Genomic DNA, 23,893 nt, shown 5'->3' with positions numbered 1-23,893 from the left:
GTATTGCCACATGGATTTGGTGGCTGCAGAGAAGAAGGGAAAACTGACCCTGCCACTTCTGATGGAAGAGCAAGGAAGAGATGGAAGAGACTGCAGCCTTCTAACCTAAGTGGCTATTATGGGAGTCAGGATGCAAGAAAGAATCATGACCATCATCATCTTCCTCCGATGGACCATGCCTGTTACGTTACCCATTGTGCCATCCCATTTCAATCTTCTTGATCCAGGTAGACATAGAAGACAGAATAGAATCTTTCCCAGCTACAGTGTCCAATGAAGCCTCTAATATCTCTTCTGTTAACGAAGATAATCATAGTGAGACAGCATCATCTGGGTATGCTTCTGTACAGGGAACAGATGAGCCAGCTCTTGAAGAACCCACTCCTTCTGATAGTAAGTATTTGTTTTAGAAATGATTAGCATTCTGGTGCAATTTTTTTAAAATTCCCTGGTTGGTGAAGTGTGAACAAGTGAACTTGTTATTTATTTATTTATTTTTATTTTTTATTTTATATAAAGCGCTTACAAAGATAGAAAGAGAAAAAGAAACAACCAGCTGAGAAAGTATTGTTAATACATGTAAAAGTATTCAGTTCCCATCACATGTTAATCCTAATCTAAAAGTTACTGTTGTCTTTCTTAGCCAAGTAATTGTTAATACTTATAAGGATACAATCTATTATTATCCCAAATAATATATAGTCAGTTCCCATCGTATATTGGCCCTAACCTAACGGTTACTGCTGCCTTTCCTAAGAGAGGCCAAGTAATTGCTCCACTGTTCATCACATTCTTCAGGTGGTCACAAAAGATGGAATTGTGCTCTTTTCCATGATGTATCTGCTGGCAGGTCTTGGAGTATTTGTGCTTCTTCCTTGTTGTCAGATCGCACAAAGGTATCACTTGCTTGCTTCCTGCGTGCGGTCGCCTTTGAGTAGACTCTGTATATTATGTCAATCCGAATCTCTTCCTCCTCTAAATAGTCTTCCAGGCTTTCGGTGCTTTCCTTCCTTAAATCTGTTTTCCCAAATTCTTCCAGGATGCTTTTGATTTTTACGTTCCTAACTCTCTCCCCCTCCTGTTGATTAACTTCCAGACATTGAATTCTCGTTTGGTGTATTGCTGGCTGAGTTGTGTTTTCATCAGCTGTTTTTTTTCAGACCGTCGATTCTGTCTGAGAGCTCTTTCTTGGTGTCTTGGATTTCCTTTTCAACCTTTTGGACTGCTTTCAGTATCTCTGAGTTCCCTTCGCATAACAAATGAAGGAACTGTGCTTTAGTTAATTTTTCCATAGTTCTAAGCAGTCATAGATTATAAACAGAAAGTCTCGCGAGGTCTTGCGGGAGTTCGGGCAATCAAAAATTATCAGTTTGTCAATCTCCGTGTCAAGTCAGCATCCCCCACTGAGCTCTCTCCAACAAATCTTTAAACTCTCTCTTTTCTTTAAGCTCTTTGTTTGTTTAACGAGTGTATTTAGCTGGCTTGCCTCCTGTCTGAAGAAAGGATTCCCTTGTAAATTGGTTAGGAGGGAAGGAGGGGGGCTGGTGCCTGGCTCCAAAGAATAAGAAAACAGACAGAAAACTCAGTCTTTACGCTGCCGACCTTCCCAGACTTCGGCTCCTGTCAGTCTGGTAAGAGATAATCTGGGAAGAATGCAGGATCAGCTGGTCGTTTCAAGCTTAGAAAGTTGTTTACGACAAGGACCCCATCGTGACCTTGAGCACAGGCAGTGGAGATCCAGAGAACTCAGTCTCCGCGGATCTGTAGGACCCTCAGGATGCCGTTCCCAGTTCCTGGGCCGACCAGCGAGCGACATTTGCGTATCTGCTCAGGTCTGCCAGGTGCATTTGCTCCTGACCCTCTGCTTGGCTCAAGAGCTCATCACGGACCGAGCTAGCACGGCGCCATCTTCAGTCGCTCCCCTATGATTGTATCTCAACAAGTGAACTTGTTGATATGTGTTAAATTCAAAATAAGGACATTTCTTTTTTGTACTGCCATTTGCTGGAGGTTCACATGAAGGAATTTGGAGTGAAGCGTTTACAACTCTCCTTGCTTAGGAAAAGTGGAGGTGGGAAAGAGGAAAGCCTAATTAGTTAATACCCTCGATATTTTGGAGATCTGGCCTTTTTAAAATCTGTGCCCACTTTATGTGTTGTGGTAACACAAGGAACTGGATTAATGTGTAAATTTAGATGAAGGGCCAGTGTTAGATGGTGCAAAGACTGAGAAATAGTCACTTGTGTGGCCATAATGATTCCTAGCTGTGATAAGCTTGGCGTCAAAAACTTGTCTGTTCATTCCCTTAAACATACAAGTTATCTGCTAGTAGATGGAGCTGTGAACGGGGGAGGGAAGGCATCCACATCAGAGGACAAATAGAATGTGACAGAAAAGAGCCAAAATGGTCTTAGTTGATACTCCACTTCTCTGATCAAATCTAGTTACATAAACTTTCTATAAACAAACTGAGCTCTAATTCTAAAGCTACCTTTTTCAACATTTATACAATTGGATGACTCTAAAATATTCTTCAGGCTTCAAGAAACCCCAGAAGTGTCATGATTGTGCAAAATATGGTTGGGATGCATAGCTGTGATTCTGCCTACTTGGGGTCCCTCCCGTTTCCACCCCCTCCAGGTTTATCATTACTATTTTAGGAGGGGTGGGTGAGTTGACATGACCATATATGGTCGTATCACCCAAGAAATATTTAATAAATTTTAAAACTATATATAAAAATTAACTCCCACTTGTTCAGGAAACCCTTCCATGGCTGTTGAGAAATCCCTGATTGAGAAAGCCTGCTCTAAAGGAACGCATTGAATGAAACATATTTCTAAATGTCTATTTTTTCTTCCTTTTCTAAAAGGTGACAATCTCCATCTTGTGAATAACACATCCCAGCCTCCACCTGTAGATGTGCTTCCACACCTCGACAATCCAGGTTTTGAGGCAGATGAAATACGAGCACATGATGCAAAGACTTAAATGGCTGTCGTAACAAAAAACTGCTAGCTGCTTGTCATACCAGCATCAAACCACGTCAACTCTGATAAAGCTACTGTAGCAGCAAGGTTGCCTTGATGATATTGAGATAAAATACATACATTATTTAAGATTGCAGTTATATGGCGTGACTTGCCCACTTAGTTATTTTTTTCTTCTAGTATTAGTTTTATTAATCTTCAAATATATGTCAGCAAGACCAAAGAAGAAAGAGCCTTATACATATCCATCTAAGCACAACCACTTTTTCATGTGGTGAAACCATTCAGCTTACAGACATAAAAATTATGTATCTTTTAAAAAAAGTATCCTTGTTTTTAAGTTAACTGTCTTAATTTGCTTTAGTTCAAACAAGCACTAGGGTATGTTTCTTTTAGATTCAGTCACTGACAGAGAGCCCTTATTTTCAATGGAGTGCCCATTGGAGCCCAATGGAGTGCATCAAGCTGCTTGTAGACACTAATAACTAGAATTGGTATGATCTGCACCTACTTCACATGAGCTTGTAGAGGGAAAAATTAGTACTCTGAATGGGAGGACAGATGTTTTAAACATGCACCTTTCCCCCAGGATAACAACTGCTTTTAAGACATTACCCATTTATGCCCCAAGTTGCTTTGAGCTACTTTTGTGTTTTCAAGCAGTACAAACGCTGCCTTGCCCCAGAAACCAGTTCCATTCTTTAAAAAATGCTGTTCTTAGCTTTGTCAGAAGCTGAATCTCTTGTCAGAGGGAATTTTTATTGCTGATCTTCTGATGGAATAGTTGGATAAAGTATGACACCCAAAGGATGCTGTTGCTATGGCAAGCTAGCTAAATTGGCAATTAACGGGCAAACTACTTCTGAAATTGCTTATTTAATTATGCGTGTGATGGGAAATCGAATTTGGGCAGAAAAAGAAACATGGGGTGCCTTAGCATGGACTTTGCAACCTTATCCACAAAAGTGAATGACTACATCATCTAATGCACTTTATTTTATTGTTTTGTATTTTCTGTGGTTTTGTTTCTAATTACAGTTCCTAACACAAATCTGGTTTAAAGAATAGTAATGTGTTTAACTTCTCACTTGACTCTAACAGGAGAAAACAATACATTTTCCCCTTCATTTTTGCATAGTATATGATAAAGTTGTAAATATTTGATTTCTATTAAATCTTTGAATACATAATGTAAATAAAGCTATTCTAATGCTTGTTTAGGATGTTCACTTATTTTTGATAATAAAAGCGGTTGTGTACAAAATGACGTTATGTTGGCAGTCTAGCTCTTGTCGATGGCTTTGGTCTTTCAGAAGTGAAGAAACATTGGAATAACCTTCCGTCTATTCTGCTACGTTATTACAAGCCCTGTGTGAGCAGGTTGTCCACCGCAGATGCCTTCAGAAGTTAAAAGAAGCTGCCGTACTCATATGCTAACTACAGATTCATAGGTAATTGGTAGAGCACAAGGGGCTGACATCTTAAGAGCAACTAGCCACTATAAAACACTTGGAGTATTATAGAAACTTGTGGCCTATCAGGCAGAAAGGTGGAATTTTTCATCCAATGAACAAATGTCTGGCTTTGAGTTATTCAGACTTCTAACTGATATGACCCACATATTTGAATAATGTTCATCAGGCTTTCTTAATCAAGATTTTGTGAAACCCTGGGCTTCTTGACAGACCTCGAAGGGCTTCCCAAATGTGTGGGTTTTTTTTAAAATATATATTTTAAATTTGTTAAACATTTAACATGATATGACCATATATGGTCGTGTTGACCTGCCCCCTGCTCCTCAAAAAATGGCCTGGGAAGATGCCCCAGGTGGGCAGGTACATAGATAAACTTATTGACCCTATGCTGCACAATCACACCACTTCTGGGGTTTCTTGAAGCCTGAAGAATGTTTCAGGGGGTTCTCAATGGTAAAAAAGTCAAGAAAGGCTGATCTCCATGGTCCCATAATTTTTGCTTCAGTTTCAAAGGCCCCTATTCAGATGTAGGTAAGGAAACTAAGGTAGGGAAAGGTAGGGAAACAAAGTTTCAGGTGGATAGCCATGCTAATCTGTCATAAGACAGAATTTCAATATAGTCCTTAATAACCCCATTTTCCAGGATATAAGCCAGCGGTAGTCAAACTGCAGCCTTCCAGATGTCCATGGACTACAATTCTCATGAGCCCCTGCCAGCTTTTGCTAGCAGAGACTCATAGGAATTGTAGTCCATGGACATCTGGAGGGCCGCAGTTTCACTACCCCGATATAAGCTTTCTTGAATCCCGGCTTACTGGGGGGAAGAACAGTACAACATCTACTATGCCTGGGGCTTGATATTTACACACTAAAGGGGCGGGGATGCAATTAAAAAGCCTCCATGTCAGCTTATAAAAATCAGTATCTGATATTGTAAAGCAGGCTGATGTGTAGGAATGAAAGGACTCATATGACACACAGGTATCTGGAGAAAGGTTTTGGGGACTTCTCCTGACCCCAGCCTTTATTCTGCACATTTTATTACACACCCATTGCATAGCTAGCCTTTGACCTCTGTGTCTGCCCGGAAAAGTACACAATGACCAGAGCTATCCACATATCTTAATCCTTGCTGACTTCAGGGTTTCACTCATGCAAACTGGCTGTATCTATGCGCTGTTAACTCATTCAGCTAGCATCCCTGAGTGCTTTCAGAGCTCAGACTCTGACTAATTAGGCAGGTGTTTGGGATTATCTGAGTGTCAAGTTTAAAATGAGAGTAGAAGCACTTACTCCCTGTGCTGGCAACATCTGAACCAGCACTCCCTGTTCCTGCTTCCTTGCTTCGATTGAATTCTCTGTGCTTTGGACTTTTGGATACTGACCTGAGCTATGGACCCTCTGCTGCCCTTGTCTGCTTTGGCTACTGGTATGAGAGACTGTTTCAGCTTTGACATTCAGCTTGCCAATTTACAGACTCCGTGCATTCTACTCCCTTGAGACTATCTGCCTGGTAGCATGCCACTCCTAGCTTGCATCTGGAAACTTGACAGAACATGTTTGACTAACTTGATAAACAGATGGCCACCAGAAGAACATACTGACTCTTTTTAGATTTTGTACAAATGGCAACATTTGCAGTGGCAGAATATTATAAACAATGGTTATTCAGAAACTAACTTAGAGTAGAAGTCATTGGGGTTGGATACTTTGTTCATCTATTATATATAAGGTGTTATGAATATTATATATGATATATAAACATATATATTCTATTTTCTTTCTGTATTTTGAAAATAAAAAATGTTTATTAATAAAACTTGGCTGATCAACTAAGACCATTCCCACCAGAGCACAGTGGTCCCTCTTCTCAGTCCACCAGCCTCTCCGTAAGGACACCACAGTTGATAGTACTGAAAGCTGGCAGTCCACGAGAATCAAGAGGGAAGTCCTCCCTCACTTTCCCAGGGCACCAGTCAGGGCAAACAAGGGGCAGGAACTGAACTCCTGTATTTATTGACTGATTGATTACATTTATATACTGCCCTCCACTGAGGTCCAGGGCAGTGTACATAGAACTGAGTGTAACAGGAACAATACAAACAACAGTGACTATAAATTAAGGTGACCAGATTGTCCCACTTTTGGAGGAACATCTGGGGGTACCTGGCAAATTGTACTTATGTTGAAATTAAAAATATATTAAAATACTATTTTTGCGTTCTATGCATTCTATGAAACTTTTTGTTGCTCCATATAAACATTCCTCCCCCCCCCCCCCCGCCTGGTCAATGGTGTCCTGCTTTGCCAATGTTAAAATCTGATCACCTTATTATAAATAACAGTAAACAGCAGATGTCAATAAAACAGTAGCAGTGACAGGTCTGCACAGCAGAGAGTTGAGCACACAACGTGTTGGTGGAGGGTCAGGAGACAGTTCAGACAAGACTGTGGTCCTATTCCGCAGTCAAACAAACATACATTTTGTTTATTATAGATTCAAATGAGTAGTGTTGGTCTGAAGTAGCACAATAAATCAACAAAGATTTATTCAAGGCGTGAGCTTTCGATTGCAAGCACCCTTTGGGTGCTTGCACTCGAAAGCTCACCCCTTGAATAAATCTTTGTTGGTCTTAAAGGTGCTACTTTTGGTGTAGTGGTTAGGAGTGCGGACTTCTAATCTGGCATGCCGGATTCGATTCTGCACTCCCCCATGTACAGCCAGCGGGGTGACCTTGGGCTTGCCAAAGCTGTTCTGACCGAGCAGTGATATCAGTGCTCTCTCAGCCTCACCCACCCCACAGGTGTCTGTTCTGGGGAGAGGAATGGGAAGGCAACTGTAAGCCGCTTTGAGCCTCCTTCGGGTAGGGAAAAGCAGCATATAAGAACCAACTCTGCTTCTTCTTCTACTGGACTCTGGTTTCATTTATTATAGTAATTGTGAAGCCTGCTGCACGCAGAAATGCAGTGGGCGCTAGCATGAGCAAGGTGGTGGGGAGAGGCAGGCCTGGGGAGGCGTGGAGGGCTCCCAGGTGCCCGGCCATGGCCCCCTCCCCAGGCAGCAGGTGGAAGGTGTCCCCGCCTCCTCTTGGGGGCCCTCCTCTTGTGTGTCGCGGGTGCCTCGCTTGCCGTCGGTGGGCTTGCCACATTCGCACCGCCTTGTCATCTTCCTCTTGGGCGCCCTCTTAGCTCCGCGGCCTCCTTCTCCTTTCCAGCGGAAGCGCCTTTGCCCCACCGTGGCCCCCCTCACGACAGTGGCGCCTTCGCCGCCGCCGCGTTGTCCCGGCGCTTTCTCCTGTCCCGTCCCTCCTTCCTCCGCGGCGGCGGAGACGCGGCTTCCCTGGCAGGGGCCTCGTCGGAGGAGGGAGGCTTGGCGGAGGCTTGGCAGCGGCTCCCCCCCCCCCCCCGGCCCGCCACAGCTTGGCCACGGACGGGAGGAGGCCGAACGCCTTGGCGAGGGAAGGGAAAGGCGCCCTTGTGCGCCCACGTCCGGCGGCGGCGGCGCGCGGAGAAGCGAGCGGCCGCGCAAGGCTCGCCGGGTGCTGTAGTGAGCGGCGTCGGTCGGAGGCGCGCGCGGGACTACAATGCCCGGCGGGCAACCGGCGAGAGGCGCTGGGCCCGCCTCTGCCGAGCAGCTTGGCCGGCCGCCGGTCTACGTGGGAGCCCGCAAGAGCAGCGGCCGGGGCTGGGGCCGGGGCGGGCTGAGCGAGGCCGGCCGCCGCGATGTGGCTGAAGCCGGAAGAGGTGCTGCTCAAGAACGCGCTCAAGCTGTGGGTGCTGGAGCGCTCCAACGAGTACTTCGTCCTGCAGAGGCGCCGGGGGTGCGGCGAGGAAGGTGGCGGCATCGCAGGTAAGAAGGGGGGGGGGGGGGGAGAGGCGGCACCTGGAGACAGCCCGGCCCTCTCGGGACCGCACCGAGCAGCCCTTCGCGGCCGGCGTCTTGTTTCCGATTACGGCCAGCCAGTCTTTTCCCGTTATGTGTTCTGGCATCTGGTATATTGCTTCTGAACGTGGAGGTTCTGCCTTGGGGTAGTGGTCAGAGAGCCCTACCGTGTGAATCCCCATTCTGCTGTGGAAACTCACTGGGCGACCTTGGGCCGGTTGCGGTTTGCTTGACCTACCTTAAAGCAGGGGTAGTCCACCTGTGATACTCCAGATGTCCATGGACTACAATTCCCATGAGCCCTTGCCAGCAAGCTCTGGCAGGGGCTCATGGGAATTGCCCATGGACATCTGGAGGGCCGCGGTTTGGCTGGCTACCCCTGGTCCACAGTCTAGCGAGGTTACACATCTGGAGCTGCTTTCTAGAAGAGTTTATTACTGGTGGGCATGCTCAGAAAGGGAGAGCACCATGCCTGCTGCATCTGTCTTGTGCAGATATCGGTGGATCAGCATACTGCAAAGAATGGCGCGAAGAATTCTTTTATAACATCTGTTCAGACGCCCCCCACCGTCCTGCAGAAGCACCGGGTCATGTCTGACCCTTGGGGTGATGCCCTCTAGCGTTTTCATGGCAGACTCAATATGGGGTGGTTTGCCAGTGCCTTCCCCAGTCATTACCATTTACCCCCCAGCAGGCTGGGTACTCATTTTACCCACCTCAGAAGGATGGAAGGCTGAGTTAACATTGAGCTGGCTGCTGGGATTGAACCAGCCACATGGGCAGAGCTTTCAGACTGCATATCTGCTGCCTTACCACTCTGTGCCACAAGAGGCTCTGGGTCCCATAAAGTGGACTGGGTGTTAGCAGGTCTGGACAGGATGATGAGCAAGTTAGCATTTGAGGTACGCTGTCTCTGAACATGGAGGTTCTAGTTAATCATCCTGCGAGTGGAAAATTGTGATGTTAATAGAACCATGGTAATGTTAGTGGAGTTTTGGGGACCAGAATTGTTGACGTCTGGCTGCAAATCCACACTCAGCCAGAGGGCTCACTTGGTGACCTTGGGCCAATAACTCACAGTCTTTCTCCTTTGCTGGTTTGTAATAATGAGGCAGTGAGGGACAGGAGAATTGTGTAAAGCACCCTGAACTCTTTGAGTGAAGGGTAGATTAGAAAACATCATGGATAGATTTCTGGAAATAATCTCTGTTATCTAAGACAGGGGTAGTCAACCTGTGGTCCTCCAGATGCCCATGGACTACAATTCCCATGAGCCCTTGCCAGCACATGCTGGCAGGGGCTCATGGGAATTGTAGTCCATGGACATCTGGAGGACCACAGGTTGACTACCCCTGATCTAAGATATAAAAGCACTAGCTATGGCTTGCCCCCTCTAACAGCTAGTACTTCTGAATTTGTTAGCGATCCCGACAAATAGCTTTTATTATACCTGTGAACTTGTAATATTTAGAGTAGAAGGCTAGCATTATGGAGATCTGGGTTCAGATTCCCATTTAGCTTTGAAGCTCAATGGATGAACTTGGGGGGATCATTCTCCTAATGCCCAGTCCACCCCATGAATTCCTGAATTCCTTAGAGGAATGATGGGATTTACCATCTCAATAATCTTGTTTAAAAATCATTTAACTCACTGCTCATTCTTCTGGCAATGAGTTCCATAAGCCTATTTTCGTCTTTTATCCATCCTGAATCTACCATCTTCTGTGTGTTTAACAGCAGCTCAATCCTCAGAAATAAGCAAGTGGAGTCTGCCAAAAAAAAGTATGATCCCCCTACTAACGTCTTTGGCCTAAGCTGCTATTAAAAGTTGCAGGAGCAGTGAAGATGGGTCTCGGGTAGTGTTGGAGGACTTTGTCAGACAATGAGATAGGAAATAGAATGCCAGCATCTCTTAGGGGCCCTGTTCCTCTGCCTTTTAGAGTAACCTGACCCAAAGACACTTTGGGCATTTCCGCACATCAGTAAAAATAGTGTTGTGCCAGCTGAATGATATAGTGCTAAGTATTATCGTGCCTCCTGGCCACTCCCCCCCTTTTTGCTGTCTCACTCTAGTCTGCTGCCTTTTTGCGCTTCTCACCCTCCACAAGTGCAGCTGGAAACAGCGGAAGAGAGCAACGCGGTTTATACGCAACTCTCTTCCGCCTGCCAATCAAGCCAGGCAGCAGTCCCCTTTCTCCATGTTTTAAAAGTCCCATGATGCCTGCTAATTTTTTTAAATTAATACTTCTCTGTTTAAACACCCATGCATCTAATCATAGATGCATAGTGCTATTTGAACGCCACCCTTTATGAAATCACAAGTCTTTAAATACTTTTGAACATTAATCTCATTCCTGATTTTTTGGGGGGGGGGATTTAGAGGGGCATGCTTTGTGTCACAACTTTTCTGGCATTGCCTACACACTTGTGTACCTATTCATTGCTCCGGGCTGTTCTCCATTTTTAAAAAGCACTTCCTGTCCCCCATAAGAAGGGAGAGGGAAGTGGGTGTGAGGGCAGGATATTGGAAACGGAGGTAGAACTTCTTGGCCTCCATACATTTCTTTTGCTGCTGGCCTGCTGGTTGTCCATTGGGGACAGCACTTTTTAGGTTGGTGAATCCACTTTTTGGGATTCACCAGCTTGCGCTTTAAAATTGCGGATATAGCAAGCAGTTTGCTGGCCGAACATAGGAGGTTGGCAACGTCATATAGAGCAGCTGGAATATAACGACTACATTAGGTAAGCATTTCACAATATTTATTGTGTGCAGAAAAGCTCTTTGAAAAGAGCCTTTCTTATCTGTATCTCCTGTTCTTCCAGGGAAACTTGTACCTGAATGGATGATCTCATAGCTGCACAATAAAATCAGGGTCCAGTAGGACCTTTAAAACCAACAAAGATTTATTTGAGGCATGAGCTTTCGAGTACAAGCACTATTCCTCAGACACCTTGGTCCAAAGCAAAATCCCAAACTGAATTTTATTCTTTCATGTGCATGCAACATGGCTACCCACTTGAATCAATCCCAAGATGAAAGCCATCTAAAACTTTTACCATGACCAATATGGATAATCTACATCACTCTGGAAGCTTTTGAGTTCTCCAGAACTCTTCATCAGCTGGATCTTTAAACAAAACAATTGGGGTGGTTGGGGGTGAGAACACATATATTTTGGGCTTTGTTCCTAAGGAGAGAGCTGCTGGGAAGATGAGAGGGTTTTTTATTTTTATTTTTTTTGCTTTTCCTAAACTACTGGTGGAGCATTAGTTGCTTTGTGAGTGGACAGAGTTTGAGATTGAGTGGGTGCTTATAGCCTTCTGGAGAGTGGAGAGAAGTAAGTATTTAATTGATTCATACATGATCAGGCACTAGGGGTGAGTAGCATAGTGGCCAAATTTGCAGAAGAAACGGAAATATTCATGATGGTGAAATTATTCAGGATCTCCACAAACTACATGAGTGAGTGAGAGTGTGGCACATGAAGTTCAGTGTTTGCAAGTATAAAGTGGTGCACAGTGGGACAAAAATATCCTGGCTTCAAGTTTAGGCTAGTGCTGGTGTGGCCGAACTGTGGCTCTCCAGATTGGCTGACGGGCTCATGGTAATTGTAGTCCATGGACATCTGGAGAGCCACAGTTTGGCCACCCCTGAGCTGGTAGGATCCGAACTAAAGGAAATACTACTTTACACGGGGAATGATTCAGATATGGAATTCACTGCCAGAGGAAGTAGTGATGGCCACAGGAATAAACAGCTTTAAAGGGGGATTAGATTAATGGAAGCTAAATCTTGATGGGTACCAGCTATGGTGACTGAGGGGGACCTTTGCATTCCAAGGCACTATGCCTCTGAAACCCAGAGTAAGGAAGCAACAACAGGGAAAGGCATTTGGCTTCCTTGCTCTGTTCTTGGCCACCAAGAAGCTGGGCACTCTGTGAGTCAGAATGCTGGACTAGATGGAACAGTGGTCTGATCTAGCATGACTCTCCTTATATTCTTATTTCTCCTGCATCCAATGCAGAATGCCAAGTAGTGCTGGTATCAGGTTGGACCTTAGGAAGAAGTAGGGTGAATGGCAGCCTCCCATGGAAAATAGAGCCCCTCCCCCTTATCTCTAATCCCTCCCCCTTATCCCTCCTCCCCTTTCTTCCTTGCTGCCCATGGAATCACCTCTCTTGATTTCCTCAGATCCCTCAGGCAGCCTTTGGCAGGATTCCTTGGCAAACCCCGCCCCCAGCCTAAACCCATCACTGAAATGGACATGTTCTTCCCTTGCTTATTTTCCTTTCTCTTTGTCTTCTCCTTTATAGCAAGTTTGTGACTGTAAGTAAGCTTGTTGGGGGCAAGGATTGTTTTCTGTACAACGCCTTCTACATTGATGCAATCGTGTGAAGAATGTTCCCTGTAAGACTGAGCCACATTCTGTTTGTCTTGGCAAGAAGAGAACCTGACATTGATGGAGCTATGAAATAATTTAGTTATGCTTGCAGCAAAATTCAAAATAGGGATCTTGTGGGGTAATACTTTCTGTCCTCAGCCCTGTTTGCTGTGCCCACTCTGGAAGGGGAGTTGAGAGGTGGGAGCGGATATATTTCTTCATCAGTCTTTTCTGCCACCCACTCTTTCGGCTGCTGGAGAGTATGGCTCCATTTTTATCCTTAGAAGAAAAAAGGCCCTTGGAAGGACCCTGTGCTGTATGTCTTGCAAAAAAAGACTACAAAGGTTATTGGCTTCCAATCATTTTCACTAGCCCAACTACCATGCTTTTTGCATTGCATGAGCAGTCTCAAGTGTGGAACAGGAAGTGTTTTGCTGGGATTTCCAATACCAGGAAGCAATTTCCCCATATGCTGTCAACCAGAAGAGTGGGGATCCACATTCTAAGCCACCCACCGGTTTGCAAAACCACAATAAGTTAGCCCAGGTAAACTAATGGTTTCAGGAAGAAGGGGACATAGTGAAATAATTTAGCAACAAAGAGCTGGCTTTGAGTCACCAGGAATTTTTTTTTATTTTATGACTTAATGCTGCAGATTTGCAAACTGCTCTCCTTTATCCAGTGAAAGTCAGTTAAAAAAAAGAAATCTGGGTAAAGGTCTTCTGTTCATGTCCTGTACATGCAGTATTTATGCCTGGGCCTCTTTAGAAGTGGCTACTTCTGTTTCCTCTTTGATGGCAGGAGTGCCTGACGGGGCTGATAACTTAAAATTCAGCCCAACTTTTCAGTCCCTGCAAGGTAACCTTCTCAGGCCTTTGATTGTACGGATGTATAAATGGATTAGCTAAACAACCAGGCACCCCACTGCCCTGCTGTTGAACCCCTTCTCCACAAAGCAATGGTGTTGAATGTTATTCGTATTTTTTTATTGCAAGCTGTAGTAGGAGCCTGGTTTGGCTGAAAAACTGGATAAAAAGTATCCATTCATCAAATAAAATAAAATTTTAATATCTTTTTGAGCAGTTTTGGTATTGCTGCCTCCTTTGTATTCCTGCTGTCTGTCTTTTGAACTTACTTATGGTGAATGAAGATGGAATTGGGGTGGCCGGGCATAAAATGGAGGCAGGGTTTTCCCCCAACTTGTTTTTTCGTGCTGTTGATGATGCACACATGATTTGTGTTGATAAATGCGAGCAAACTGGCTAGTAACTTCTTTTTTCATAGTTTTCATTTCACATTTGCCTTCTGTCCAAGAAAATTTTTTCATCCTTTGTAACTTTGGCTGTCTATTTCTGTCCTTGCCTTTTGAGCACTCCAGTTTGATAGAAGAACATGCCCTTCTCAAGTCAGCATTCTGATGTTCCTGTGCTGTAGATTATCCATTCAGAGAAAAATAAAAGGTGTTTGGAGAGAGGGACATTGTCAGAAAGCCAGCTGTGAAACAAGCGTGGCAAGATGAATAATTCAGTAAGGAAATGTTCTTCTGGAGAATATAGATGTAACCCTTAATGTGGTGGTTATAAGCTCTTGGGGAGGGCAGACAATATTAGATTACAACTGCAGGAAAAGCAATTGCCCTCACATTTGGATGGCAAGATGTCTGGGGCGTCAAATCTGTTAGCTCGACTCAGATATCTGAGCCCTGTGCTTGTGTTTTCTTCCAAAATCAGATGTCTGTGTGGGCACCAGCTCATGGCTGTTCTAACAAATCAAACAGTGGGTCTGTGACTCCAAATTCCTTTTTGCATTTCTTGCTTTCTCTCTCCTCCCCTCCCTCGGATGCACTCAAGGCTATGGACATGGTTTTCTCCTCTGTATTTCACCCTCACAACAACCTGGCGAGATGGAGTAGTCTGAGAGATACAGTGACTGATGCAATATCACTCTGTATACCTCAGGACTGAGTGGGAATTTGAAACCAGTTCTCACCATTCTGAATCTCACACTGTAACCACTACATCATACTGTCTTTTTTATACTCACTGAAACTTCCAGCTTCATAATTCATCAGGGGTTCAGTTTTGCAGTTGCCTTCTTCTCAGCTTCCTTATGAAGCCTGACCCTTTCAGTATATAACAAGCTTCTTACCAAAGATAATGCAAGAGAACACAGAGATAAATCTGTCTTCCTCTACCATAGTAATGAAACTGGGGACCAGCCAATAGAATGGATTTACAACGGTTTCAGAGTAGACCCATAGGCAGTACTGGTTCACATGAAGCATAACTGACCTGTGGAACTCACTGCTACAAGGTCTTGTGACGGCTGCTTGCTTGGATGGCTTTAAAAAACAAGAGGTTAATTGCCATGCTGACTATATTCATTTTCCATGTTCAGGTGGCATATACCTCTGACTATCAAAAGCTCTGTCTGTCAAATGGGACAGGGCTCTTCCTTGACTGCCCCATGCTGGAAACAGTATTGGGTTTGCTCTTACATATTTTGTCTCTAGCCTTTTAAAAACAATCTTGGAAATCCTTTTTAATTTTTGCAGCCCATCATTCCTGCATTGTGGGTTGACAGCCCCAGGTGGTGGTGGTGGTGGTGATGTTAAATTAGATACATCCTTAGATTCGCAATAGAACTTCCTATTGTGACGCACAGGGGTAGTCAACCTGTGGTCCTCCAGATGTCCATGGACTACAATTCCCATGAGCCCCTGCCAGCAAACACTGGCAGGGGCTCATGGGAATTGTAGTCCATGGACATCTGGAGGATCACAGGTTGACTACCCCTGGTGTATCACACGCAGGGCACCACCCATTTTTGATTCTCTGTCCAAGGCCCTTCCAGGCCAAGAGATTCAAATGCAGCCCAGTTGGCCCTGCAAACATCCTAGTCTTGTTTTTGTAAAGCTGCCCATCACCCCACTCCCTTGTGATAAATACTTTTCAGCTGCAATCTTTTTTAGCCCAGAGTAAGCAGCCAGTTTCTGCTGCACGGGGAAGGCACGGTCAGGTCCCTTGTGGGTGCTATAGAAACCGTCTTGGTTGCTGTTATCTCAAGCTGTGTCTTCATTCCCACAGGCCTCTTGGTAGGGACACTGGATGCCGTCTTGGATTCCACGTCAAAAGTGGCCCCTTTCCGCATCCTGCACCAGACCCCTGATTCCCAAGTCTACTGGTCTATAGCATGTGGTAAGTGGTTTTTAAAATCAAGCAGGCTTGGGAGATCAACAGAGCCCCCTCCCCCCAAGTGCCTTACAGAAGTAGATCTCTTTTAGATCAGAGTGGGATTAAGTTAGGTTTGTAGGCCAAATACAGGGTTTCTGAAATTTCCCCTCCTGCCCTTTGCACATGCTCCATCCCTCACTCTGATATTCTTTCAAGAAGCACACAGTGGGTGTATATGTTGTTTCTCCCACTCCAATACTTTATTCTCATAATTAACCTGTGTAGTAGATTAGGCTGCAGAGAACTGCTTTGAGACACCTGAGGCCTGGTGGGTGATTGTGGGCCCGATTCAACCCCATGCCCTTTCCAGCTCCTCCCTTTCCTCTTCCCACGCCCAAACAGCTCCTCCCTTTCCTCTTCCCACGCCCAAACTCTAGTGCCCATTGTATTCCTGGATGCAACAGACTTTGCCCCTAATACAATATAGACTGAGATCTTAGCTTGTTTGGGCATTTATCTTTGCTTTTTCCCCTGAAGTAGCTACTCTACGCTGTTAAACAAAGTGTTAACTTTTAGTTCTGTTTTGAACATAACTTTGGAGTAGATCAGGTATAGGTTACAAAGTTTCTTTTCAACTATTGGACTGTTTCCCTATTCCAGCATTTGGGATCCTTCATTTCAAACTTTTCAGTCAGCTTTAAGGTGCTCTTCTGCACAGCTCCACCCTGCCAGGCTCACTCCCAACTCAGTTGGCTGCTGATTTCCATCTGCTCCTATTGGCCACTCTTAGGGAGAGATGGAACCTGTCTCACCTGTCCGTCACAAGCATAGACTAGGGATCCGTCTACAGATTACAAAGGTCTTGTCTTTGTTGATGACACAATGAGGCCCATAGCACTCAGTACGAGGACATAAAAGAGCTGTGAAAAAAAGCTACAGCCACTTCTCCCTTAGTGCCGTGGCCACAAACAGCAAAAGTCCAGTGCGTATCTAAGAGGCACAACATTTCAATCACATGTGTGATACAAAATTGTTGTGTTGCTCCTCAACAAACGCAATGATTTTGTCATGTGTAGATTTAGTCTAGGATTATGTCCAGCTGGAGTGTGTAATGCAAAGCAGGGTTTATTGTGACATCCAAGTGCTATTTTAACAGTGGTGCTCGGATCTACCATGTCATCTCTTTCCATCTGCTTCCTCCTCCCTGATGCACCTGAATGCAGTTCCAGTGAAGCGTTTTGCTTGCTTGGCTAGCTGGTTGCCCCCTCCTTCCTTCTGGCAGCCAAAGGATTACGCAGCAGCAGCTCCTGCAAAGGATCGGAATGTTTATACTTCTTTGTTTCTGTTCAGAGGCGTGACCAGGGTGTGTTTTGTCTCCCTTCAGTGGAAGTGAGCCATTTACCTAACAAGTGAATGTCCTGACTCTGTCAAGTACATTGTCTCCTAAAGATCATTTCCTGGGTCTTTGAATGCTGAATAACCAGCTATCAAAATATTATTTATTTTCCTAGATTTTTAGACCGCCCTCCCATATGGCGGTATTGGGACCAATAGTAGGCTTTGGCTACATTTCCCCTCCCTCCCTTACTTTGCAGAGGGATGGGCAGAGTGATACTGAAAGGTTTAGCTCAAAGGCTTTGGAAGCATATTCAGTGACACACATTATATACAAGCTAGCCACTGAGGAAGACAATGGTCTCCCAAAACAAGATATCCACCGAGACTTCTTCTGGCTTTCTTTGAACTATATGAATGAACATTCTCAAGCCCCAAGTCAACTTGTCTTGTCTTCTTCTTCATGGCCCACCTGGAAGTTGGCAACCCAGCTGCCTGCACATGGAGGAGGAGTGGGGGGGATCAAAACCGGCCCTTGAGATTAGAGTCAGCTACTCTTTAACCACTTCATGGTGCTGGTCTTGCTCTTGGTCTGTCTCTTTTCATGTTGCCACCCGATGCAAAAGAGTCCCAAAGAATAGGACACAGAGCAGGAGGTTAGCTGTTCCTCTGCTACAGCTCTGTAGTCCTAATAAGTACTTTGTTTGCTGTTTCTTTGTGGGCTTTAATTCAGGTGCGATTGACTCAATTCCTCTTCCTTCCAGGAGCCAACAGAGAAGAAATAACCGAGCATTGGGACTGGCTGGAATGCAACGTCATGAAGACCCTCTCTGTCTTTGATTCCAATGAGGACATCACAAGCTTTGTGCAGGGGAAGATAAGAGTATGTAGTGCAGGGAAGTAAATGGGTGGCCTTCCATTACTTTTTGCAGACCCACACAGAGATGTGGCTGGAATTGCCTGTTGGGATGAGGGGACTGATCTCTTGTAAGAATTCTCCCTGCCCAGAGAAGGACCCTCAACAAGGAAGGTTGGGCCAGTCAGCATCCAGTGAAGGGAGTGTTGGAAGTAGGAGCTGTTTTGCACATTTCCCCTGTCAGAGTGAGCAGCCCCCTTTTAGCTGTAAGGCGGAGTCTAAGCCCCCATTCAGGCCAGCTCCTTCCTGCACCTGCAGAGTTAATAGTGCTTGAGCAGGGCATGACATGCTTCCAGCTTGCATAAACTCATCCTGATTCCCCCTATGCTTTATAACAAGAAATCCTGTGTGCCCCTACCCAATGTATTTCTTGTTCACAAAGGACAAATCAAACCATGTTCTAAATTTGTGTGCTTGGGGAAATCGCTGTGATTTTCTCCTCCGTTACTTCGGTCACCCGGAGTCCCTGCTGGTGGGACTGAAAATAACATCAACCCTCCGCTGGAATTGGGCGACCACCAGCTTGATTCTCCTCCTCTGCCTGGCTTTCTCCTCTGCATCCTGGAGAGACGCTGGCCTTCCCCTCATTGGTGGTCTTTCTCTCTGAGTTTTAGAGGCAGCAAAGAAAGCTCTGCGTGCACAAGAAGTGCTACCTGCCTTTTCTGAGGATGTTTCTTCTCGTGAGAGATTGGCTGGCCATTTCTGGCCCATCATTGCTTCCCCTGGGAGCTCCTCCAGGATCCCTCTGATCGGCTTTTGAAAGAGCAGTATGCCTTTAAAGAGGGCCAGCTCCACAGCTTCACTACTGGGAAGCAGCTTGTGTGATCCAGGCTCCACTCCCTAATCTCCAGGAGTTTCACAACCTGGCTCTGGCAACCGTTTCTCAGACTAAAGCAGTGCCTGGGAGTTGAAATTTCTTCTGCTCCTGTTTCCCTTTGCCTCTATGCCCTTCCTTTCACTTCAGTATTTTATTTCCTTACTTTAAAAGTGGGCTGGGGGTCGGCAGCAGGTGTGGGAGTGGGTGGCCACAGTGGAGGCTGGTGGAACTCCTCACCTTTGTGGGCAGCTATGTCAGAGGCCACTGTCCCATGTGGAGGTGGGGAGGCCGGTGAGAATGGTAGGCCCCCGTGACAATGGCTGCCGGCAGTGAGGTGGAACAGGGAAGAGCCTCTGTTTGACCCTCAGTGGGGGAGGGCCCTCCCAGTGAGGGCCAGTCAGAGGCCACCCGTGTCAGCTCCTCTAAGTGGCCCTTTGGGGATAGGGCCTTCCACTTGAGGGCCAATTAGAGGGCCTGCACATTGTTGGAAGTACCCATCACATTTTATTTTATTATATAAGAAGAAAATAGATGATGATCTAAAGCAGGGGTAGTCAACCTGTGGTCCTCCAGATGTTCATGGACTACAATTCCCATGTGCCCCTGCCAGCGTCAGGGGCACTCCAGAGGAGGCTGGTGGTGCTGGAGGTCTCCCCTGACTTGGATGTAAACCTGGCAAGGGTTAATTCCGTTGCACTCTATTTAAACCTGTTGTGTCTAGAGTGGGGTAACTTCACATAGGATTACACAGCTGGTTAGGTGACTCAGGGCCATTGCCTGACTGTCTCCTCCTTCTAGGGCTTGATTGCTGAGGAAAGTAAAGGCTCTTTGAACAAAGAGGAGGATCCAGAGAAATTCCGCGAAGCGCTTATGAAGTTTGAGAAGTGCTTTGGCTTAGCTGAGCCGGAGAAGTTGGTGACTTACTACTCTTGCAGCTACTGGAGGGGCCGAGTGCCCTGCCAGGGTTGGCTGTACCTGAGTACCAACTTCCTTGGTTTCTACTCCTTTCTGCTTGGAGCTGAAAGTAAGTGGATTTCTTCATTCTGAAGGCGATTTCTTCCTTGATTTTGTCAAACTCCTCCTGGGAAAGCTCCTTCTGGGCCTGAGGCCTTGGTGAGCCATGGCCCATCAGGGTACCCCATGCTCTCTCAGCCAGGATTTTTTGAAACCCCGGGGTTCCTCGATGGCCCTGGAAGTGTTTCCCAAATGGGTGGGAGTTTATTAATTTGTAATATATTTTTAAAAATTGTCAAACATTTATTAGGTGATATGACCATATAGGATCAACCCACCCACCCCTCCCAAAATGGCCGCCGGAAGGAGTGCAGCCCTGGGCCCTGGCTTCCCAGCCATATTCTGCACGATCACACCACCCCTGGGGTTCCTCAAAGCCTGAAGAATGTTTCAAGGGTTTCTCAACAGTAAAACAATTGAGAAAGTCTCGGGCAGAGAATACTGTGGTGGATGCATCAGTGGCTCCAGAGGAAGGTTTGATTGGAAGCTCTCTCTGGGCCTGAACCTGCAGGGGAGGCAGTGTGTGTTGGGAAGCACGTGCTCAGGCCTTCCTTTCCTCCTGTTTCCAGTCAAACTCATCATAGCTTGGGATGAAATCTCCAAACTGGAAAGGACATCCAACGTGATCCTGACGGAAAGCATTCACGTGTGTTCCCATGGGGAAGAGCACTACTTTTCCATGTTTTTGCACATCAGCGAAACCTTCCTCCTTATGGAGCAGCTGGCGCTGTATGCCATTCGGAGGCTCTTTGACAAGGAGACCTTCGAGGGGGACCCCGTCCTCCATGATCCCTCGCAAATCACCAAGAGGTAATCTTAAAAGGAAGGGAAAGAAGAGTTTGCTTGTTTTGGGGTGGGTGAGCGGTTTCCCTGCGCCATCTCTTGCCTCTGCCTCGTGACCCTTAGTGCTCCTTGTAGGAACTCCACCCACACCCCTGGTGGTCTCCCATTCAAATATTAGCCAGGACAAGATAGTAAAATGGCAGAAACCTGCAGAGTAGTATTTATTTAATTGTACAGTGAACCAAGTGAACTAAGAGAGAGCTTCAAAGGAAGAGTAGTAATAAACAGTGGGAGAAAATCCATTTGTTTCTTCTGAGACACTGGTTGGCAGCCTAGTCCTAAGTTTCCCTATACAGGGCCAGGTTACACCATTGCTCTGAGCAAAAGGTGCATTTCGCCATGGCCTTTGTCCTTTGTGGTTGCACTCTTTACATTCATTCCCACCCAGAAAACGTGTAGTTCTTTGGACCATTCCTGAAATCGCCACCAAAAGCCAGTTCTTCAAATCCCGAAATGATGTTCAGGGGGAAAAGATCTCTGGCAACAAACTCTCTTCTCCGTTCCCCAGAGGCCTCGAAAGCCGAGCCCACAGTGAGCAGTTCAACACTTTCTTCAGGCTACCGAAAGAGGAGACCCTACAGGAGGTCCATGAGTGCTTCTTATGGGTGCCTTTCAGCCATTACAACACTCTGGGGAAAATGTGCATTTCTGAGAACTACATCTGTTTTGCCAGTCAGGACGGCTCCCTTTGCAGCGTGATCCTCCCCCTGAGAGAGGTCAGTCCGGTGGGGCTGGAGCCAAACCACGTGATGCGAATCTTCCTTGCTTTCCAGTAATGGCTGAGGCTGGCTGGATTCAAGAGGCTTTTTGCGGTATCGAATGCCATGATATGGACCATGTTCTTGAGTTCTGCTCTTGTTGGGGTTTTAATTGGGTGTGTAAGCTGCTTCGGGGAAGGAGGGAGGATGGAAATTTAAAAGGCTGCCATATGGAGGATGGAGTTGTTCTCTCCTGCCCCGGAAGGACGGACCAGAACCAATGGGATGGAATTAATTCAAAAGAAATTCTGTCTAAACATCCGGAAGAAGTTCCTGACAGTTCGAGCGGTTTCTCAGTGGAACAGGCTTCCTCGGGAGGTGGTGGGTTCTCCATCTTTGGAAATTTTTAAACAGAGGCTGGATAGCCATCTGACGGAGAGGCTGATTCTGTGAAGGTTCAAGAGGGTGGCAGGTACAGTGGATGAGCGAGAGGGTTGGGAGTGTCCTGCATAGTACAAGGGGTTCGACTAGATCATTGGTAGTCAACCTGTGGTCCTCCAGATGTCCATGGACTACAATTCCCATGAGCCCCTGCCAGCAAATGCTGGCAGGGGCTCATGGGAATTGTAGTCCATGGACATCTGGAGGACCACAGGTTGACTACTCCTGGACTAGATGACCCAGGAGACCCTTTCCAATTCTATGATTCTATGTTTATTGGTTACTTCCACCAAAGACACAGTGACATAATTCTAGTTTGCACCTTTTATGGAAGGAAGAAAATTGGGAAGCTTTCTGAATCGAAGTATGGGCACGGCCACTGAAAATGAGCAGACCACCAAAAATGAGACCTGTGGAATGAATTAGTATAATCAAAGGCCAGCACAGGTGACCTTATTTGGTGCCCAAGGTTGTACCCACGAGGTCCTGATATCTTTCCAACTTTGCTGTCTGCAGGTCATAGCAGTCGAGTCATCTGACCCCACCAGCAAAGTAGTCAGCATCAGTACTAGAGGGACGAAAGCCTTTCGTTTCTCGGAAGTCAGGGATTTTGAACTCCTGGTGGCAAAGCTCAGAGGCAGATGTGGAGCAGCCTCAAGCCCCCAGTATGTTGCAGACATGGAGGTAACGACCAGGCTTGTCTTTTTACAAAACTGATCTTTAATCGTATAAAAGAACTCTACTGGATTGTTACAAAGATACCTGTATTAAACGTACAAACCTTAAACTTTTGTGAGAAGGAACACTTTAAAAAGTCAACTTTCAAAATGCCACAAAACCTGAGGTCTGAATGGTGCCGAATACAATGAGCTCAAAATTTGGTGTATATATAGAGAGACAGACGGACGCCACCGTGGGCCTTTTCAGGCTGGGAGGGATCACTGGTGGATACTCCCCTCCTCTCTCCCCCCTCCCAAAAAGGCCTGACACGGGCCTCTCCAAGGCCTCGTCAGGCCTTTTGGGGACAGGGGGGAGTGCTTGGTGGGAACTCCATCCCTCTCCCCCTAACCCCAGGAAGGCCCGCCGAGGCCTGGAGAAGCTATGGCAGGCCTTTTTAGGCAGGTGGGGGAAGGTTTGGTGGGGACTCCTTTCCACCTCCCCATGCCCCAGGCAGAGGGCAAGGAAGGCCACGCCGGGCCTTCTTGGGGCAAACGTGAGGCCTGGCTGGGACTTCAGGGTCTTTTGTTTCTTTGGGAGGGGGGAGCATTCCTGTCTTAACCAGCGCAGCAGTTGCCTCTGTGCTTGTGTGCACCCATATCATGATGTTGCTTCACATGCACCTTGCAGGTTGCTCCTGGCCCAAGCCCTGACTCTCTCTTGGACTACTACGAGGGTCAGCCAATGGCAAGCAATAAGGACAATAGCAAGATGGTCAGCACGGAAGCACTCATGACAGTCTTCCACCCTCAGGATATGGAAAATCTGGACTCTAAAATGGTAAGGACACAGAAAAAGTGGAAAGATTCCAAAAACATCTGCAGAGTCCAGCAGTTTTCTTTGGAGGGGGCAGGTTTTATATTTCTTTGCCTCTTTGTTTTGTTCAATGCAGCCTATTTCTGCCGTTCTGCCATTGTTCTGGGATCAGCTAAATTATCAGAATGTGGGCAGTGCCTTCGGTAGGGGTGGGGTGGGGTGATCAGGGTGATTCAGGTGAGTCCCATATTTCATATATGGTCTATTTCGGATATGGGACTCATCTGAATCACCCTGTACACTCCCCATGCAGCCTGCTTTCTCTTGCCTATCTACTCTACAGGAAAATTATGATGGTTGTTCATTAGTCTGAAGAAGAGTGCATGCACTCAAAAGCTCATGTCTTGAATTAATTTTTTTTGGTCTTAAAGGTGCTATTGGACTTTTATTTAA

General features: G+C 46.1%; 2 protein-coding genes across 3 annotated transcripts in view; both read left to right on the top strand.

Annotated features, from left to right (window-relative positions):
• RNF128 (ring finger protein 128) overlaps positions 1-4,257 on the top strand; it is a 53,823-nt gene extending 49,566 nt beyond the window's left edge. For both annotated transcript variants that reach the window (XM_077307730.1, XM_077307729.1), the window contains exons 6-7: positions 228-393; positions 2,873-4,257. In XM_077307730.1, the coding sequence (XP_077163845.1) occupies positions 228-393; positions 2,873-2,991 (285 nt within the window). In that variant the 3' untranslated portion in view covers positions 2,992-4,257. The remainder of the gene's footprint in view (positions 1-227; positions 394-2,872) is intronic.
• A 3,633-nt stretch (positions 4,258-7,890) lies between these two features.
• The window catches only part of TBC1D8B (TBC1 domain family member 8B), a 32,694-nt gene continuing 16,691 nt past the window's right edge, over positions 7,891-23,893 (top strand). Inside the window, exons 1-8 of the mRNA XM_077307710.1 lie at positions 7,891-8,315; positions 15,817-15,927; positions 18,003-18,121; positions 19,770-19,995; positions 20,555-20,795; positions 21,337-21,544; positions 22,484-22,651; positions 23,315-23,464. Of these exons, the coding sequence (XP_077163825.1) occupies positions 8,189-8,315; positions 15,817-15,927; positions 18,003-18,121; positions 19,770-19,995; positions 20,555-20,795; positions 21,337-21,544; positions 22,484-22,651; positions 23,315-23,464 (1,350 nt within the window). The 5' untranslated portion in view covers positions 7,891-8,188. The remainder of the gene's footprint in view (positions 8,316-15,816; positions 15,928-18,002; positions 18,122-19,769; positions 19,996-20,554; positions 20,796-21,336; positions 21,545-22,483; positions 22,652-23,314; positions 23,465-23,893) is intronic.

This window comes from Paroedura picta, chromosome 13, assembly GCF_049243985.1.
Source record: "Paroedura picta isolate Pp20150507F chromosome 13, Ppicta_v3.0, whole genome shotgun sequence".
Lineage (NCBI taxonomy): Eukaryota > Metazoa > Chordata > Lepidosauria > Squamata > Gekkonidae > Paroedura > Paroedura picta.
Note: the sequence above shows the minus strand (reverse complement) of the source record. Positions and strands in the feature narration are given on the sequence as shown.